Source organism: Anabrus simplex, chromosome 14, assembly GCF_040414725.1.
Source record: "Anabrus simplex isolate iqAnaSimp1 chromosome 14, ASM4041472v1, whole genome shotgun sequence".
Classification (NCBI taxonomy): Eukaryota; Metazoa; Arthropoda; class Insecta; order Orthoptera; family Tettigoniidae; genus Anabrus; species Anabrus simplex.
In genome coordinates, this window is record NC_090278.1 from 41,578,755 (window position 1) to 41,599,460 (window position 20,706).

General features: G+C 42.2%; 1 protein-coding gene across 2 annotated transcripts in view; it reads left to right on the forward strand.

Moving 5' to 3' along the window:
* The window catches only part of LOC136885279 (MAM domain-containing glycosylphosphatidylinositol anchor protein 1), a 187,812-nt gene that overhangs the window by 156,090 nt on the left and 11,016 nt on the right, over window positions 1-20,706 (forward strand). For both annotated transcript variants that reach the window (XM_068230236.1, XM_067157783.2), the window contains exons 5-7: window positions 2,913-3,047; window positions 3,878-4,174; window positions 19,520-19,695. In XM_068230236.1, coding sequence (XP_068086337.1) covers window positions 2,913-3,047; window positions 3,878-4,174; window positions 19,520-19,695 — 608 coding nt within the window. The remainder of the gene's footprint in view (window positions 1-2,912; window positions 3,048-3,877; window positions 4,175-19,519; window positions 19,696-20,706) is intronic.

Consider the following 20,706-nt stretch of genomic DNA (forward strand, 5'->3'; position numbering starts at 1 on the left):
CGACTTAAAATGACATGAAGGCCTGTAAAACAGTCCCTTGTCAGCCTGCTGTCGAAAAGGTGCACACGAGAAAAACGTTTTTAGAAATTGATTTCTATTAAGGCTGGTAGTTTGGTCATGTGTATTTTGTGGGAGGTTAAATCACTGTTTCGACCCCCTATAAACCCCCAGACGAATCCGGGATTTAGAAATATTATTGACCATAATACCTACTGATGGACAGATATAAAGTTTGGTAGCAATATATAAAGTAGTCTCCCCGTTATAAGAACTCAACAAACGGATGAACAAACAAATCGATGAAAAATCTATTTAAAAAAAATATATAATAATTCCGCTCGAACTTAGACTGAAAACCGTCCGTTAATGATATCTCCCTTATTAATCCTCGTATCGAAATGACACACACACGAGAAAAAAGTTTTAGAAATTGATTTTCATTAAGGCAGGCAGATTACCATTAAATTTGTTTATGTATATTTCGTGGCAGTGCAAAATCACGGTTTCGGTTTTGTATAAACCCCCAGTCAGTTCGTGGATTTAGAAACAATATTGGTCCTAAAACCTACCCAAGGAGAGGTGGATTCTAAATATAAAGTTTGGTAGAAATATATCTAGTAGTTTTCAAGTTATAAAAACTCAAACAAACCGACAGACACCAAAGCTAAAAAATATTCACATGGTCATTATTACACCCGAAACGGATAACTGAATGAAAATTTCACCAAAATAGTCAGAAACCGGTGTAATAATCCTGTGGGAGAGGGGTGGTGTCTCTTGCCTGTCGCGAAAGGCGGCTAAAAGGGGCCCTGGGTAGGGTCTTCCATGGGAGCGCGGGTTGGTACATACAGCTCACCTCCATTGCAGGGTGTGCCTGAAAGGACACGAGTTTACTTCTACTGGTCTAAAATATTTATGAAGAAGCTAAAAGAACAACCCAAGGTAGAATAATTAGGGGGAGACTGATCGTTGGGACAAACCAGTTGGAAGGCTGAATACAAAATGATGAGATCTTGATGGTCTTGTTCATTTTGCAAAGCATCTGACCGAACGAGTGGCTGTCAAGTTTGCATTCGAACCCCACTGTCGGCAGCCCTGAAGATGATTTTTCCCGTGGTTACCCATTTTCAACCCAGCCAAACGCTGGGGCTGTACACTGCGAGAATAGCAAACTTCATAACTGAAATGTTACGAATTTTCACCAAAGAATCGAATATTCAATTTTAACCTTAAAAATCCCCCAATTATTCCTTTTTCAAATCCCGTTATCACCTTCGCCCTAACGCCATCTTAAAGCTCTGAATGTCGGATTTAAAGGATAACGGCACGAAATATAAGTAGCAGACATACGCACCTTTCTCTCACGCTGTCATACAATATTGGCTTCTTTCAATGTATTAGGCCTACACTGTGCCTGAAAGGAGAAAGGAGTCGAGAGGGTAGTTTACAGTCCCGAGCAGTTTTAATACAAGTGTGTTTCTTAAAACTTTCCAATGCATTTTCTAGCATAAAATATTGTCATGTACAAAATGATCCTTGCATTTCTTATCATATTCACCTAAAATTTTCTGATGATGTTTAAATACCCCTATATAAGAATTGAAAGGAGTTCTTTAATTTATAAGGGGCTGCCTGGCCGAGCTGCGTATGGCCCTGAGGTTCACTCAGCCTACATCACAAATGAGTACCAGGTTAATTCCTGGGGGTAAAGGCGGCAGGGCGTAAAGCTAAGCACTCTACCCTGTCACTTGCCGAGGTTAACAATGGTGGAAGCCTTTACCTTCCACTCCTCCAGGGGCCATCATGGCCTGTACGGAGGTATATCTCCAGCGTTATTTTAAGTACATAAGTATTTTTGACAAGTTTGTCGAATTATAATTCCAATATAACGAAAACTGTACCTGAAGGAGCAGTTTTAATGTCAAATATATAAAAAACAATAAGAATTGTTAATAAATTTGGACCTTAATTATGTTTGTTTGTAATGAGTGGCAACTTCCGAATTTCAGTCATGACTTCCCTTAACTCCTCAGGTCCGTACGTAGCATATGATCTACATGTGCTTTTGTCTACTTACAGTACAATAATACAAAAGAATTTAAAGAAAAAGCAGTAATAGTAGGAAACTTGTGAAAATTTAGATTAAATTAATGTGTCCTCGTCTCATTTTTAATGTTATGTATTTGTATTTGTGACTGAAGATGTCCTATAAGAGGACGAAACATGTTTCACGAGTGTAATTTAATCTAGTCTTTGTAATAAAGACAATTACAGTATTGTAAAGGTGGAATTATAAAATCTAAATTTTCACAAGTTGATACTTTGACAATACGGGCTCTAATACGAAATTTATAACGCGCAATAGTAGGAAATTCAACTCTGAGTCCTTATGTAACATAGATGCTACACGTCATAGAACAACTCGGTGGAACATACTAATTTTCTTTGGTGAATTTTTTAAAAGTTATTTGAGCAAAATATAACATATCGAATGCAAAAACCGGTTCACCGAGCTCGATAGCTGCAATCGCTTAAGTGCGACGAATATCCAGTATTTGGAAGATAGTGGGTTCGAACCCCACTGTCGGCAGCCCTGAAGATGGTTTTCCGTGGTTTCCTATTTTCACACCAGGCAAATGCTGGTGCTGACACGACCACTTCCTTTCCAATCGCCGCCGTAAGACCTACCTGTGTCGGTGCGACGTAAAAGAACTTGTAACAACTACATCCTGTACAACAGCTATGATATGAGATTTGCATAGATATTAGGGGTACGGCCTGTAGAATTTATGTTACTCTTGCTACACTATGGAAGAACGGGTTGCATGTCACTTCCTAATAACCCAATTAGTTTGCATTCTAACCTCTTACTGGCTCAAAATCCTATGTCTAGAACGTGTGTCTAATTTCAGATGATGGAGCACCTCCCATTCAGCAGTCTTTGGACGGCTATCTCAATTTCAGTTCGATACGTAGAGACCACAGCGGCTGGTACAAGTGTACGAGCAGAGAATACAGCTCCATCGGATACTTCCTCAACGTGAGATGTGAGTACCGCAGAAACAGTATACAGTATTTTGACGAGAGATTTCAATAGGAGGTGTGTTCAAAAAGAAACCAAACTTTTCAAATAGCCGATAGAGGGAGTGATCTGCAGCTACTATGCGCACGTAGTGGCAGGTTTAGACAACAAACTGCCCCTTGTCGCGTTTTGCTCTGACCGCCGCCGAAGTGAGCACCTGCACAAGCTGTTGGTCGGATTAGCTTGAAGAACAAGGCGTGTGTGTTGGCAAAACTTTCACAGGCGTCGTTTGTTTGTTGTGTTTTTTGACTGCAAAGGCAGTGATCATCAGGATCTTGTACCTCGTGGTCAGATGGTGGACAAGGAAGTCTACCAGGGAATTCTAGCGTGTGTGAGGGATGCTGTGCGCAGGAAGAGGCCTGAATTGTGAGAAAACCAAACTTGGATCTTGCATCATGACAATGCGCCGGCTCGTGCAACTTTCTTTGTCCGCAACTATCTAGAAAAAATATCAGATTCCCATTGTGCTCCTCCACCGTATTCTCCGGACTTGGTCCCAGCAGATCTTTCCCTGTTTCCCAAATTTAAAACCACGTTGTAGGGTCGTCGTTTCCAAAGCATGGAGGAGATTCAGGACAATGCGACATGAGGCCTGCGCGCCATCCTAGAAAGTGCGTTCCATGAGTCTTTCCAAAACTGGAATAAATCATGGGAACGGTGTATTGTGCCAGTAGAGGGGGCAGTGCTTAAAATGTTGTACAATAAGCGATAAAGATGTTCGGTTTCTTTTTGAACACATTTCATACTTTCCTAACGTAAATATTAATTGTTCATTGACTGTACTCTTCTCTGCAGATGAAGAGGATGCACACGTGTCGATAGACCCTGAAACTGGGGAGGCGACGAATACAGGGCGTCAAGTGGAGGTAGCACTAGGAGGCGCCGTCCAGCTGCAGTGCCCTTCCAGTGGAGGAGTGTCTTGTTGGAGTAGAGTGGGCGCTGGAGGAAAGTTGGAGCCTATCGGTATAGGACCAGAGCTGAGTCTTGAAAGAGTGCTGTATCAAGAGGCGGGAACTTACCGCTGTATCAGAGGGGCGTATCCCAAACTAGAGGAGTGGAGATCTCTAGTTAAAGTGGATGTCTCTGTAACAGGTGAGTACTAGATCATCCCCTTGGTTTCAGGGTGGAGATCTAATAATTAAAGTGGATCTCTCGGTAACAGGTGAGTACTGGAATATATCCTAGACTTGAGGAGTGGGGATCTCTAATTAAAGTGGATCTCTCTGTAACAGGTGAGCACTAGAATACATCCTAGTTTTTAGGAATAGATATCTGTTAAGTGGATCTCTCTGTCACAGGTGAGTACTGGAACATCTCCTAGACTAGAGGAGTAGAGATCTCTAGTGAAAGTGGATGTCTCTGTAACAGGTGAGTACTAGATCATCCCCTTGGTTTCAGGGTGGAGATCTAATAATTAAAGTGGATCTCTCGGTAACAGGTGAGTACTGGAATATATCCTAGACTTGAGGAGTGGGGATCTCTAATTAAAGTGGATCTCTCTGTAACAGGTGAGTACTGGAATATATCCTAGTTCTTAGGAATAGATATCTGTTAAATGGATCTCTCTGTAAAAGGTGAGTACTGGAATATCTCCTAGAGACTGGAGATCTCTGTAAGACATGACCTCTAGAACTGGGAGTGTGCAGGAGACGTCAAGTGAAAATGGAGAAGTGTGGTTGGTTTTAGACTGACATTAGCAAGTTATCTCTGGAGATTTCTTCTCAAGCTTCATGAAATATTACAAACCGAAAAAGCTCACCTCTTAAACTCCATGTCATCGAATCATTTTATTGAATGTAATCTTCCATAGGATATTAAGGAGATACGATGGAGAGAAGTGTAAATATTTGCTATCTATTAACAATATTAGTAGTGGCTGGTTTTTCCTCCTATGTTTCGGCCGTCTATAGACCACGTTTGACAATCATTGCGTTATTTTTAGACGTATCCTCCTTCACTCTCTGCCTATATCTTTTCATTCTTCACCGGGCGAGTTGACCGTGCGCGTAGAGGCGCGCGGCTGTGAGCTTGCATCCGGGAGATAGTAGGTTCGAATCCCACTATCGGCAGCCCTAAAGATGGTTTTCCGTGGTTTCCCATTTTCACACCAGGCAAATGCTGGGGCTGTACCTTAATCAAGGCCACGGCCGCTTCCTTCCAACTCCTAGGCCTTTCCTATCCCATCGTCGCCATAAGACCTATCTATGTCGGTGCGACGTAAAGCCTCTAGCAAAAAAAAATTTTCATTCTTCCTCCTACTTTTTTCTTCCGTTCTTTTGTATAGGATCTCACTTTTTTCTCACGAATGTTTCCTCAGTCTCCTGGAAATTGCAGAACTTTTTGACGAGTTGTCTAAATCTATTTCAGTCCATGATATAAACTTCCGGAACCCCCATCTTCGACAAGTCCAAACCATTTGAGCTCCGTCTTCCTCTACCTGAAGAATTCAAAGATTCTCTTCATCAGTCCGTTATTTTTCATCCTCAACAAGTGTCCACAGAAATGTAACCTCCTCTTCCTGATCAATTTTACCACTCTTTCTGTTCTTCGATAAAATTCTTTGTTAGCTTTGAGTGGCATCGTTCCATTATTTTTACTTTTGGTCCTGGAATTTTTCTTAGCATTTTATACCACTCCTGTACTTCTTGAGGAGGGTATGTTTCTGATAGGTAGCCAATAGGACAACATTCACTTAAGGAGTGTACAAACTGACGAATTTGTTCAGTCAGCACTTTAACCCAGGTAGAGGAAGGTTCCACTAATAAAGCAATAAATCAGAACAAAATCGCGCCTCGTCTGGCCTTTCTTAAGATAGTTTCTCACAAACTTCTCAGCCGATTGGAATAACTTTCTCTTTAATGAAGTATTACAAAGCAATAAAGCTGCCCTCTTAACCTTCGTGTCAACGAATCTTTTTATTGAAGTTAATCTTCTGTAGGAGCTGAAGGAAATACGATGGAGGGAAATGTAACTCCCTGCCTGTATCTTTTCATTCATTCCTGCTTCCTTCTTCTAGTCTTCTGTACCCAGTACGGATCTCATTTTTGTCTTTTCCGCATATCTTCCAGCCCACCTTTTGCAGTCACATCCAGTGTTTCTGCTGCATGCAAGCACTTAGGCTCAACAACATTGTCTAGATGCCTGAGTTAATCCCCATAAGTAAGAACCTATTTGTTATACGTGTTCCTCCTCAGCTGAAATGCCATTCCCATCTTTCTCGCCCGCTCCTTTATGGCATTCGCAGTATTACCATGTCGAATATAATTCAAGAGTCTAGCTCCTGAGGGAGCAATAGTTTTGTGTTTCGCTGCATAGCGCTGTAAGGAAATATTCGGAAAACTTCAGTGAGCTTGCCGCCCTTTAGCGCAGTAGGAAGGTAAATGTAAATGTAAGCTGTGAGCTTGCATTCGGTAGATCCAACCCCACTGCCGGCAGCCCTGAAGATGGATTTCCGTGGTATCGCATTTTCACAGCAGGCAAATACTGGGGCTGTATCTTAATTAAGGCTTCGGCCACTTCTTCACCACTCCTAGCCCTTTCCTCTCCCATCGTCACTATAAGAGCCATCTGCGTCGGTGCGACTTAAAGACACACACTATGGAGTATTTTCATTCCTGGTACGATGTGAACTCGTCACTCGCAGCGGCCTCTCCTTCAATTACTGTGTGATACATTCATTTTTCTTTATTAAACGCCATATAAATATCACTTTTCTCTCAAAACGCAATTTTTTATGGGGAGACGGAGAACTTGAAGCGAACCGAGACTAAATCCCTACAGCAACGCAGGCATTTCGAGTCGTCTGCATCTTCGAAAAGTCCAGTGAAATGGTGGTTATGATATTGATATAAAAACGACGAAAAACATGTGCTTTTACACTCTATTTATTATCGTAATGCCATTGAAATCGTGCTGCAGAATGGAGGGATAGCCTGCCATCTGCCGGCACTATTTGAACTGTTCCTCTCCTGCCACTCCTGCTCGCTACACCAGCGCGCTCGCCAAATTAAAGCTCCCACACCGAATTTTCCCGAAGTGCTCCGATTATTTTCTTACAGCGCTATACGGCAAAACACGGAAGTATTGCTCCTTCAGGAGCTAGACTCTTTTAAATAGAATACCAAGTGAGATCACTGCGCTCTTGCAGAGCGGCGTTAGTGGAGCCTGTCACCAACGCTACACGGTCAGCTGTTACACTGATACCGCAAATAACATAATACAACACTCAATTGTTTAATCTTATGAATAATACTGTCAGTGAATTGTAAATAATATTCTCCTTCCCCACTAAAAATATCCTTCGACTTTAATAAGAGAGCACATGAGATAAAATGGAGCATTACGAAAAGCGAAAGCAGTATTGTGCTTCGCCTACTGAAAATAATACTTCGTAAACAGAGCACATAAAACATTAGACATTCCCTGTTCTTAGTCTGCCCTTGTAGGAAATTAATCCTACCTTTGACTGAGGGAGAGACATTTAGCTCGCTTTAAATTAGTAGTTGCGTTTCTTTAAGTCGCCTTTTGAGAGACACTGTTGGATTGTGGGCATCGGTAAGAGAACTGGACTGGCCGTAAATTTGACTAGAATTAATAATAATAATGTTATTTGTTTTGCGTTACACTAACTACTCTTTTACGGTTTTCGGAGACGCCGAGGTGCCGGAATTTAGTCCCGCAGGAGTTCTTTTACGTGCCAGTAAATCTTCCGATACGAGGCTGACGTATTTGAGCACCTTCAAATACCACCGGACTGAGCCAGGATCGAACCTGCCAAGTTAGGGTTAGAAGGCCAGCGTCTTAACCGTCTGAGCCACTCAGCCCGGCGGACTAGAATTACGCTGGCCTTGAACTTTACCGATCACTATTGCTATCACTGCTTCACTCACATCGTGATTCTTATTGTCTTGATACTGTCTTCATTCCTCGGTGCCTTTCGCGATTTTAACTCAGTAAGATTTGAAAAAAATATGAGGCACCGTTCCTGGTTTTAATTTCCGCCCCACGCAAGGAAATTCAACGATTTTACCGTTCACAAGGAAACAGGCCGTTTTCATAAACTAATTAAATCCGTCGTCCGCCTCTGTGGTGTAGTGGTTAGTGCGATTAGCTGCCAACCCTGGAGACCCGGGTTTGATTCCCGGCTCTGTCATGAAATTTGAAAAAAGTGGTACGAGGGCTGGAACGGGGTCCATTCAGCCTCGGTAGGTCAAATGAGTAGAGGTGTGTTCGATTCCCACCTCAGCCATCCTGAAAGTAGTTTTCCGCGGTTTCCCACTTCTCCTCCAGGAAATGCCGGGATTGTCCCTAATTTAAGGCCACGACCACTTTCTTCCCTCCAATCCCTTCCAATCTTACCATCCCCCCACAAGGCCCCTGTTCAGCATAGCAGGTGAGGCCGCCTGGGCGAGGTACAGGTCATTCTCCCCAGTTGTATCCCCGACCCAAAGTCGGAAGCTCCAGGACACTGCCCTTGAGGCGGTAGAGGTGGAATCCTTCGCCGAGTCCGAGGGAAGAACCGAACCTGGAGGGTAAACAGGTTAAGAAAGAATTACATCTGTCGAAAAATGCAGGTCACAGAATAACTCTCGTCCACTTAGCAAACAAATTATTTTCCTCTGACGGTGTAAAGAATCGTCTAGCATCAGGCTTCGTTCCTTAACCCGATTTACAACGAGGAACAAAACAGTACGACATTTTCTCCAAGTAATAAAAATATTAGTTGATTGCACACACAAAGCACTTGCACAGATATTAATATAGAATTCCGGAAAATATCAAAACGAACAAATTCCCTCGAGAGGCGTTAAAGTGGTTTCCATGACTTCACGCAGTCAGCTATTACAATTTGGCGCACGTCTTGTTTCAGCTGGCTCGTTGCGACTGCAGCGCCACAGTCCGACGGTGCCACCAACGATAATGTCAAGAGAGCGGAGCACGGCCGACTTGATGCGTCGCTCTAGCTAGGAGCGCAGCGAAGGATTTAGTCGGCCGTGGAGCGGAGTGATCACACTAGGTATTCTATACGTCAGGGTACTTTTTATACCCGTTGTAAAATCTACAGCAGTAGTTTCCTAATCAATAATCAACGTCGAGCCAAGTGAAAGCTCTTAATTAACTAAGTGCCAGCAATGAAAGAAGGAAGCACTATCAATACGTTCGCTTTGCGAGAAGCCAAATGTATCTGACTGGCTGATGTAAACAGACGTGTTACATAACTTGTACAGCTCCCAGTTGAGACTTACTTGCTCCAAACTGCATGTACTAAGCCAGGCTGAGTGGCTCAGACACTTGAGGCCCTGGCCTTCTGACCCCAAAGTAGCAGGTTCGGTCCTGGCTCAGTCTGGTGGTATTTGAAGGTGCTCTAATATGAGCCCCTGCGGGACTAAATTCCGGTACCCCGGCGTGTCCGAAAACCGAAAAATTAGTTTGTAGGACGCAAAGCAAATGACATTATTATTCACCACGTACTAATTATGAACTCTTCAGGACATTGAAAGAACTTCTTTTGTAGCTTCAGACATTTTCGGAAAGCCTTCTCTGTCAGGATCCTCGTCAAAATATCCGGACGCAGAATATTCCTATTTCCTTAGGACGGCCAGTCCTCAAGGTGGCTTTCCTTGGTTTCCCATTTTACACCAAGCAAATGCTGGGCCTGTACCTTAATCAAGGCCATGGTCGCTTGCATGCCATTTCTAGCCTTTTACTAACCCATCATCGCCATAAGACCTATCTGTGTCTGTGTGACGTAAAGCAACCTGTAAAAAAATAGTAAAATACTTCCCTATAAAGGTAGTTAGCATTGTAAGGATCAGCGCAGCATTTGATCTGTTCATGAATATTGGCAAGAACAAGCTGATTGTATTTTCGAAAGCACCTAAGCAGGCGTGCCTCCACATCAACACCATTCTTCAAATACCTTGGGACTACAGGGACTGAGCATTGCGATCCCAAGAATGAAATCTTATCCAGGATTGGGCAAGCAAAAATTTTGTTCCTTAGTATGAGGGCGCTGATGTTATCATGCTATATAGTATAGTTTTGAAGGCTCGACGCTCAGCCCTTTTCTGGAGAGGCGGATTGAAGCTTTCGAAATATACTTGTACAGAAGAACCCTTTGAATATCCAGTGTAGAAAGGAAGAACAGTGAGGAAGTCCTCAAATTGTTAAATAATACAAAACAGAGCTTCCAACAACCGAAGGATGTGGACTGAGCACGTTTATGTTGGTGTGTCAGCCTACCTTGGGCATACTGTGAAGAATCGCAGGGTGAAGCTGATGGACGCAGAGGTCGCGGTGGAAGGAAAAACTCTTGGTTCACGATCTTACAGGATTGGACAGGACTAGATTCTAGTAGACTGATGAAGACTGTGGTCAACCTTCAGTAATGCAGAAGGCACCGCAAGAAGAAGATTAACAAACTCGGGTACATCGTGAGAGGTCACTATATGAACTTTCTCCAACTCGTCATCAAGGGGAAAATTTAAGGAAATCGAGGTGAGGAGAATCGCAGAAATTTCTGGCTTAAAGACCTGCGCCGCTCGTATGGACGTACTTCCATTGAAATCTTTCGAGCCGCTCTTATGATCAATTGGATCGCCAACCTTCGCATGGAAACGGCGTTCTAACGAGAAGAATAAAGATAAGCGTACTTCCGAGGATGAATATTCACGTTACCTTTCGAGTATGTAACAGAAGCTTGTTGTGTGATGACGTGAAAGATGGATAAATACTTAAAAATCACCAGCAAAAAAAAGTATATAAATATCAAAATGAAAGTAGCCTCCGTGGCTCAGGCGGCAGCGCGTCGGCCTCTCACCGCTGGGCTCCGTGGTTCAAATTCCGGTCACTCGATGTGAGATTTAAGCTGGACAAAGCGGAGACGGGACAGGTTTTTCTCTGGGTACTCCGTTCTTCCTTGTCATCTTTCATTCCAGCAACACTCTCCAATATTATTTCATTTCATCAGTCAGTCATTAATCAATGCCCCAGAGGATTGCGACAGGCCTCGGCAGCCGGCACAACTCCTATCCTCGCCGCAAGATGGGGCTTCATTCATTCCATCCCTGACCCGGTTACTGACTGGAAAACAGGTTGTAGGTTTTTTTTCATCAAAATGAAAACATGAAAAATGAAAATACCTAAAAATTAAACAGCAAAATGATGTAATAAAAGTGTACTTCTGTAATCTTGGTGCCATGAACAGCATTTGTGTATAAGTTAGCAATATCTATGACGCATCAAACTCCGGACCCTGACAATCACATACCAGACTTGCAGGTTTCCGGTGGTCGTTGAAGAAAAACTCACCATCGTCATCACTGAAGCAGTGGAGTAGATTCCTTGATCGTCTCTCAGGTTCACTGGGGTGAGAAGGCCAGCGCCTCAACCGTCTGAGCCACTCAGCCCGGCACACTGAAATGTAGATATCTTTTTTGCAGTAAGCCACGCGAACAAGAGTTTGTGAAGGAGATGTTTACACAGGGGGAGGGAAGCCGCAGGAACATCCCTAGACGTCGTCATTACGTATTCCAGACAGGGAAGTGGCCAATGAGGAGCGCCTGAATTATTTACCAGCACAGGTGGCCAATGTCCCACGTCAGCTCCGACAAGTAACGAGTCTTCACGACCCACCTCGTCTACGTCACCATTCAATTACATCAAACCGATGGGAGAGTTACTACATACATCACTCTTAAGTCAAATAAATTTTAACTCACTTCAAAGAATTTTTAAAAATGACAAATTTCGTTGAACATTTCAATGAATTTATCGAACTTTCTCATTTTTTTACATTTATTTTACACCTAGCTGATGTACGCGATCTTCGCTACGGAATTCTCAGGAAGGCTGTTTTTGTGGTTTTCCCAACTGAAGTCAATATAGCTCATTACAATGACGTCAGTAGGAATGTAGTGGTTAAAAGCAATGTTATAAAATACTCGATGAAATGGAAAACCGCACATTTTCTCGCCGATCTAACAGACCAAAGTTCCAGTGCTGCAATGACCAGGCCGCAGACAGCCGCGAAAACTCCTCTGCCATTATTCCGTTAAATGTGCACACTGCTCATTCCAGTCAGTGCCTCAGAGAAGCGATTAAATAAGTCGAATTCTATCATGAACCAGTGCGTTACGTACCAATATTATCAAAATATTTATGAACCAGAGGAATTATCGATCTTAACTCCCCAGTTTCTTCCCGCCAGTATTCAGGAATGCTGCTTTACCCGGGACGCAACAGTTCTACTGCCATCTATCGGAGATGAGTGACAACAGAAGAGACAAATCACATTACAACAGTGGTCAATATAATGTTATTTTTGTTCAGTTTTATAAGCTTTCGATATTGTAGACATTCATATTTAGTTTTTTCGGACTCTGGAATATTAGAGCATCTAATGTAAAGGCATTCCTTACTTCTTCGATGACTCCCTCTCCTCTTATTGAGTAAGAGTCAGTTCGTTGTACACGGCGTCACACTTGTCGAAATAAGGTAATATCAGAGTCCTTTAATACTTGAGAAAAGCATCATCACCATCATACACCAAAGGCTAAGCTTGTCGCTGTACCATTCTCCTCTCAATCCCGCTGTTCTCTTCACTTCCTTGTAGTCTTTACATCTCATCCACTTTCTCACATCCTCGAAGTATGCCTTCTTTGGTCTTCCCCTTCCTTTCTGTACTAGTATTTTTCATTCAAAGACGTTTATTAGGAAGTCCTCAGGATATAACCCACAAGTTTTCACTTCCTTCTTTCCCTATCCTTTATGAGTCATCACTGCTAATTGACTTCCTTTAGAATGCCTCGATTCGTCTTTTATTTAGCTCAACACGTCCCTCAAATCCACATTCCAGTTGCTTCCAACGAATCTCTTTCCATTTTTCCCAATAGTCCAGTTCTCACAACCATAACGTAGTACCCTTTAGTGCAGGGCCTCTCAAACGCCCAAAATCTCACGCGTGCAAACAGCGGCGCAGAGTTCCTGTGCACAGTGCATCGGTCCCGCTCGGCTCGCTTCGGTCCAACGCTTCGTCTCTGGGCTACTCGGCTAAGCTCGGCTCAACTCGGCTCGGATTTAGAGCGCTACGGAGCAAGCGAGGAAGAGGGAGACAGGCGTGGGGAAAGAGAGACACAGCGCTATTGCTCCAAATCGAGGAGTGGGGGGGTCTGCACTCTGGTCAACCAAGCGAAGTCGTCTTTTGCACCGTGCATAGTGCATGCACCAAGCGCATGCGCCCTGAGAGGCCCTGCTTTAGACAAAGGATTTTACAGAAGACTTTCTTGTTTGTAAAATTACATGGGTATCCTTTAATAGATTTATTTTATTTTTAAAGACCTGTCTAGCAAGATCTATTCTACATTTAATGTATTTGGTGCATCTATTGTCTTCAGCTATAATGCTTCCTAAGTTACAAAAATGTTGCACTTGTTCTACTCGGACTTTCCTATTCAATGTTTGTATTAGGAAATTAAGTCTTAAAGGAAGTAGATGAATATTGTTACTCGGGTAGTAAAATAACTAACGAAGGAAGAAGAAAGGAGGACATAAAATGCAGACTGGCACAAGGAAAGAAGACCTTTCTTTAAAAAATTGCTCACTTCGAACACTGATATAGGAATTAGAGCTCGTTTTTGAAGACTGGAGCGTGGCATTGTATGCAAGTGAAACATGGACGATAACTAGCTCAGGAAGAAAGAGAATAGAAGCTTTCGAAATGTGATGTCACAAAAGAATGCTGAAGGTGAGGTGGATAGATCGAATCATGAATGCAGAGATACTGAATAGAATTGGTGAGAGGAGATCGATTTCGTTAAATTTGACGGGAATAAGAGATAGAATGATAGGACACATTTTAAGACCCCCAGGACTTGTGCAGTTGGTTTTGAAGGAAGTGTAGGCGGTAAGAACAGTAGGGGTATGACAAGCTGATTAGAGCAGATATAGGGTGCAGCAGTTACGTAGAAATGAAAATGTTAGCACAGGATAGGGTGGCATGGAGAGCTGCATGAAACCAGTCTATGGACTGATGACTGAAACAACAACAACATGTTAGTATTAGCTCCGCTGTCGTCTTTGCTTACAACTTAAATTTTGGTTTTCTTACTATTGATTGTAAGTTTGTAATGTTTCCATGTATCGCACAGAATATTCACAATTCTGTTTAATTCCTTCTCAGTGTCTCCAACTATTTAAATGTCATCAGTAAACTACTGTAATTCTGTGGATTACTTTCTCATTTATCTTTATTCCATTAAAACAGAGACTGTTTCTTCAGTAAACAGAAGGTATGGTGAGAGTAGACAACTCTGCCTCATCCCTTTCTTAATTCTTAATTCGGGAAAATACTGTGTGTTGCAGATTTTTTTAAGTGAGGTGACTGTCGCAAATACGTTTTCTGGAAACCTTCATAATCTACTGTCCTGCTATGAAAGATGTTCGTTCGTGATAATATCAAGATCTTTGACTATTTCATTAAAATCATTTGGTCAGTTTTGTAGGTGCAGTTTTGGTAAGATGAAGTTGCTTATGAATTTTGAAGGAAGTCGTGGGTGAGAAATTATTATAGCCTGAGATTTTACGTTATTTAGATCAAGCCCATTCATGCCAGTCCACTTACACATTTCTTGTTGCTATTGTATTTTAATATGAGTTTTTCAGTTCACAGTCTAAGTATAATTGTATATCGTCAGCGTGCATGTAGTGCCTGCAATTGCTAACCGACAACAGAAAATAGAAGTGGTCCCAGAACAGACTCTTGGGGTACACCTACGTTTACGGATTGCCAGGATGAATTTATTTTTCACACACTGATGACGACTCCGAAGGTATGAATTCATCCACTGGAGACTGTTTTTCGAAAAATGGAGCTTAAATAGTTTGGAAAGTAGTATGGTATTTAATACTTTGTCCTATTGGTTTTGCATAGTAGGATAGGATTTAGGTTGAGATTTCTTGGTAGTTGTGCAATTCTTCTTCTTCTTAATCTTGTTCCTATTATTACTATTATCCGCAAAGAATGCCGAACAATGACTTGAAGATGTGTCTAACTTGTGGACGTTCCTGTGAATATAAGGTTCCATATTTGGCACGCGGAGAATCTCTTCAAGCTATCTCACTCTGTCTCCTTTTCCCTCCCATACAAAGGGCAATCGACATATCTCTCTCTCTCTCTCTCTGTCTCTCTCTCCCTTCCTCTCTCCTCCCACACCCCCTTCATCCTCCAAACCTACCCACTGTAATATTACGAGATGCAGGCGGCGAGAATTTCGAATACTTTCTTTTTCCTTTGCCCTCAAACAGAACAGCCCAGGCAGCAGAAACGAAATAAGAGCCGAGTTGGCTGTAAATGGGCGCACGGAGGGAATATTGTTGATGCAGCAATCTCAGAATTGTGGTATTTCACGGCTAATATTCCAACCCCGTGCTTTCCTTCCAAGGACGGCCAGATTTGTTAGAAGAACTCTGAACGCTGTTCCACAGCTAAGGAGATTGAATTGTCCCTCTCTCAACTTCCTTACGTTGCAATCACGAGCTAGAGGAATTTAATGGTGCACTGAGAAGTGCTCAAAAGAAATTTATACTAATAAATCAACTGCGAAAGTAACAATGTACATAGTTAAACAATGAGTTAGGGCCAACATCCAGGACACATTTCTCACGCGTGGAAGAGCAAAATAGCGTATTTATTCGAATAATACCCGCATATTTCTTTAAAATCGAGGCACGTAATTGGGGTGCGGGTTTTATTTAAGTCAATGTTGGCATTTTTTTCAAAATCAGCCTCTCTAAAGTTAGGGTGCGGGGATTACTCGCGTAAATACGGTATGTTATATGGACATGGATCCGGAAACAGTTTATTTCGATGTATTAACTCGTTTTAGTATCTCACGCCAGTAAACTTTTAACACCATTATTCACAGAATAATGAAATAAGTTCACATTGAGTTAGTTTATCTTCGGAAGAAATATAGGAACGCGTGAAGCAATCTTGACTTCAAGTCTGATCTTAGAGGTCCAGATAAAGAAGGGCAGGCCCACGTACAGTACATGGCGATCGTAGATCAAGAAAAGGCATTCGACGATGTTGATCGGACCAAGCTATTTGAGATTCCGAAGGAGCTCGGAATCAGGTACGGAGAAAGAATAATAATTATCTACAATCTGTATAAAATCAGTCCGCAGTTTGTATTCTTTACAATGTTAATAGAGAACAGGCGGTAAAGAAATCAAAAAAGAATTCGGAAAGGAAATCAAAATCCAAGGAGAGAAAATCATTACTCTGGGTATTTTTTTGCTAGTGGCTTTACGTCGCAACGACAGGTCTTATGGCGACAATGGTATAGGAAAGACCTAGGCCTTAATTAAGGCACAGCCCCAGTATTTGCCTGGTGTGGAAATGGAAAACCACGGAAAACCATCTTCATGGTTACCGACAGTAATATTGGAACCCACTACCTCCCGGATGCAAGCTCACAGCTGCGCGCCCCTAACCGCACAGCCAACTCGTCCGGCGACTCTGGGATTTGCCGTTGATATTGTTATTTTATTTGAGTATGCATAAGATCTGGAGAAATTGTTGAATGGTATGGACAGGGTCTTGGAGAAGGAGTAGAAGATAAAAATAAGTAAGTCCGAAAGAAAAGTATTGAAGTGCGGTCGAACACAGTGTGGTAATGCAGGAAATACTAGATTAGGAAATGAATACTTAAAGGAAGTAGATGACGGGGCGAGTTGTTGTGGTCACAAGGCCAGCGCCTCAACCGTCCGAGCCACTCAGCCCGGCCTAGACTATTTTATATATCTAAGTTCTAAGCATACCCCCAGAAAAAAAATTCAAGTTTCCCAAAACTCCCCCTGTAGGCCAAAATGACAACTTGGAAATTGGTACTCAGAAGCGAATAAGCTCGCAAGGCTAAGCATTCCTTCGTCCAGTTGCAGTCCGATAGATAGCACGCCGGCCTTTGTTCGAAGGAGTCCTGGTTTCAGTTTCCGATCAGGTCCCCGTCATTAGTTATTTCCTCTGGCTCGCGGAGTGGATTCTCGTATCGTCGTCAACGTTGGATTTCATCCTAGATCCCCACAGACCCGTAGGTCACCCATAGCCGTAAAATACGTAGACCAACGAGAAATTACGGTTCCCTATTTCTTTTCGTGTAAAGTAAGCGTGTTTAACTGGGAAATACGAGCATGCACGACAGATCTCTGACGAAGCAACCGGCCGGACAGGTCCCGCCTGGTGTCAGTAGCGCAGCAGTAGTGGCTCGTGGTTCTGTCTGTGATGAGGTTTCTACAGAAATTGCAATGGGTCATTCAAAACAAGAGTGCTGGTGCTGTGGCAATGCTCGACGCTCAGCAACTGTTCGGCTGAGAGGTGTTTGATCGGCCACCATACAGTCCTCCCAGTGATTTTCATTATCTCTTGCACTTCAGAAAATTCCTGTCCCCCTGTCAGAATTTTCACACGGACGAAGAGCTGAAAACGAATGTCACACACTAGTTCCATTCCCAGGCGGCAGACTTGTAGGACACCGGCAAACAAAAGTTGATCCTACGATATGACAACTTTGTCAATTCTGGTGGTGCTCTATCGGGTTCAAATAAAGTATTCCGTGTAACTGTGTTCTCTTTTTTGTACAAGAGGGAAATATAATTTTTGGATGGCCCTCGTACATAGATCTACACCAGATCTCTCCAGAGGCCTAAATTTATTATATTATATTATTTATTTATTTATTTATTTATTTATTTATTTATTTATTTATTTATTTATTTATTTATTTATTTATTTATTAACATCGACACAGCCAACTGTGGACTACGATTACAGAAACAACCTGCCTCTCCTTCTTAGGCTTACACCTTTTTGTTTACATTGCAACCAAAGGTTTTTCAACCTCACGCTCCTTTTGAGACGTTGTTCCGCCGAGATGTGGCCCCTGCCTCCTTAATACACGCCACACACGATCAACTAGACCAATGAAGATGACAGTACGGCCTTGAAGCGACCAGCTTTTTTAGCATCTCCGGGGGGAAGTTTCCAGAACCTTTTCAGATAGGCTGGATGCCTGTACCCACCCCATTTGAATTGGCTCCTACACAAAATCTCTGTTTGGTTGGTAGGTACAAAAGATAGACGGGGTCAGAAGTGTTGACAACATTGACACAAGAACAAAACACTCTTCTCAGACTTATGGTTTGCCACCAGTAAAAATTAACTTTCCCTCAAGAATTAATTGTCCTTAATCCCACCAGAGGGGCACTTAGGCCGATGGTAGAGACATCTAATGGTTGAAAATTCCAGCAGCTTGCATTACATCAGTTCAAGTTTAAAGTGGCCCTATAGAAGCCGCTCAGTTGAACAGGACGGAGAAGGCGTACCCACGGTATTATTATTATTTTTTTACAAGAGAATGGACCACTAAGGATCACGCTACAACTTCATTTCTTTCTCTTCGTGTGGAGTTTTGTCTGTGTCCAATACTCCTTCATGCGTTCGCTGGCCTGCTTCCGTTGTTCATCTGTCCAGGCTCTTCCGGTCTTCCTAGTCCTTCCTGCGGCTTGAACACCTTCCAAATTCTTCAGTGTGTTCCTAAACGCATTCCTTTCTAACAGCTGGTCTTCCAAGATGCTTAACCTTTCCATATCCTTCTTCGTTTCCTTAATCCATGCTGTAGTGGTCTTTTTTCTCCAGAAGTAATCAAATATCTGTTTGCGTTCATTCTGTGTAGATGTCCAAGAAACGCCAGCCTCCTTTTCTTCATGGTCTCTGAGATTCTTTCCACCTTCTGGCAAACTTCTTTGTTACTCCGAAGTTTCCATCCGCTTTCAGTTTGGACAGCTCGCATAATTTTTCTGAGGATTCTTCTTTCCAGGACTTCTAGCTTCTCCAGCTTGTAGTTCATAGACTGGCATTCACTGGCATACAGGCATTCTGTTTTGACCACGGTGTTGTAATGTTTTAATTTGGAATTCCAAGATAAGCACTTCTTCTTGTAGATGTTTTTTGTCAAGCCATAAGCTCTCTCCATTTTTGAGATCCGATCTTCTACTGCAGCTTTTTCTAGTCCATTCTCCTGTATCGTCTCACCAAGGTACTTGTACTTCTTGACCCTTTCTATCCGTCCTATCTCTGTTTCCAAGAATTTTGGTCCATCTTTGATGTTGGTCATGAATTTGGTCTTTTCCGCTGAGATCCTCAGTCCTGTTTGGCTGGCGATTCTTTCCAAGAGGTTGATCGGGATGGATTATTATTATTATTATTATTATTATTATTATTATTATTATTATTATTATTATTATTATTATTATTATTATTATTATTATTTGACCAGAATGTTGTACAAAACCTTTTAAATGCTCATTAGCGTATGTGTGTTGGGTGAAAAAGTCATATTTCGATTCATGGGGTCCATTGTAAATTGTACATATTTGCAGGTGTTCCAGCCGTGTACCCGTCCAACAAAACCGTAACTGCCATCGCAGGCCAGCGAGTAACACTGACGGTGGAATACTGTGCCAATCCAGCCGCTGACAGGACCATCTGGCTCACAGACCGAATACTACTGCGACCAGGAGAGTCAAACGAAGCCTTAATAGCCCACAATATTACGGTAAGGAGAAATAAAAACCATTCCTGTTCTTTTTTGTTACGGATATCTACGAATCACAGTGTACAAGCCATTCAATCCCTCACACTCGTGCTTTCTACTTTGAACTCCCGTAACATTTATGGCTTTGGCTTCTGTTTTTGTACGTCTTATGCTGAGACATTTCGTGGCTTGAGTAGGTATTCCCTCATCCTCACAATTTTCTGTCTACAGTCGACAGACTTCTGTGTAATTGAAGAAAACACTGAAGGGACTCTGATTTGCAAGCAGTAATGAGGTCGCAGACATCCTCGTAGAATGGTTTCTCCGCCAATCACTTTGTGATTGTTGTTTGATGCAGCCCTCCATGCCTGCACCTCCCTCAAGATGTGTTCTAACATTCTGTCTCTTCTTCTCGTCAAATTTCGCGAAATCCTTCTCCTCTCACTCAGTATCTCTTCATTCGTGATTTGATCTGTCCATCTCATCTTTAGCATTCTTCTGTAACACCACAATTTAAATTCTTCTATTCTCTTTCTTTCTGAGCTAGTTATCGTCCGTGTTTCACTTCCGTACATCGCCAAGCTCCAGACGAAAGTGTTCAAAAACATCTTTCTAATTAATTTGTATATCAATGTTCGAAGTGAGCAAATTTCTGTTCTTAAGGAAGGCCTTCCTTGCTTGTGCTAGCCTGCATTTTATATCCTCCATACTTCTACCATCATGAGTTATTTTACTACCCAAATAACAGTATCCATCTATTTACTTTAAGACTTGATTTCCTAATCTAATATTAGTTACATCACCAGACTTCATTCGGATGCACTCCATTACTTTTGTTTTGGACTTATTTTAATCTTGTATTTCTCCCCAAAGACTCTGTCCATACAATTCAGCAATTTCTCCATATTTTTTGCAGAGTCAGATAAAATAACAATATCATCGGCAAATCTTGGAGTTTTGATTTCCTCTCCTTGTACTTTGATTCACTTTCCATATTCTCCTTTGATTTCCTCTATCGCCTGCTCTGTATAA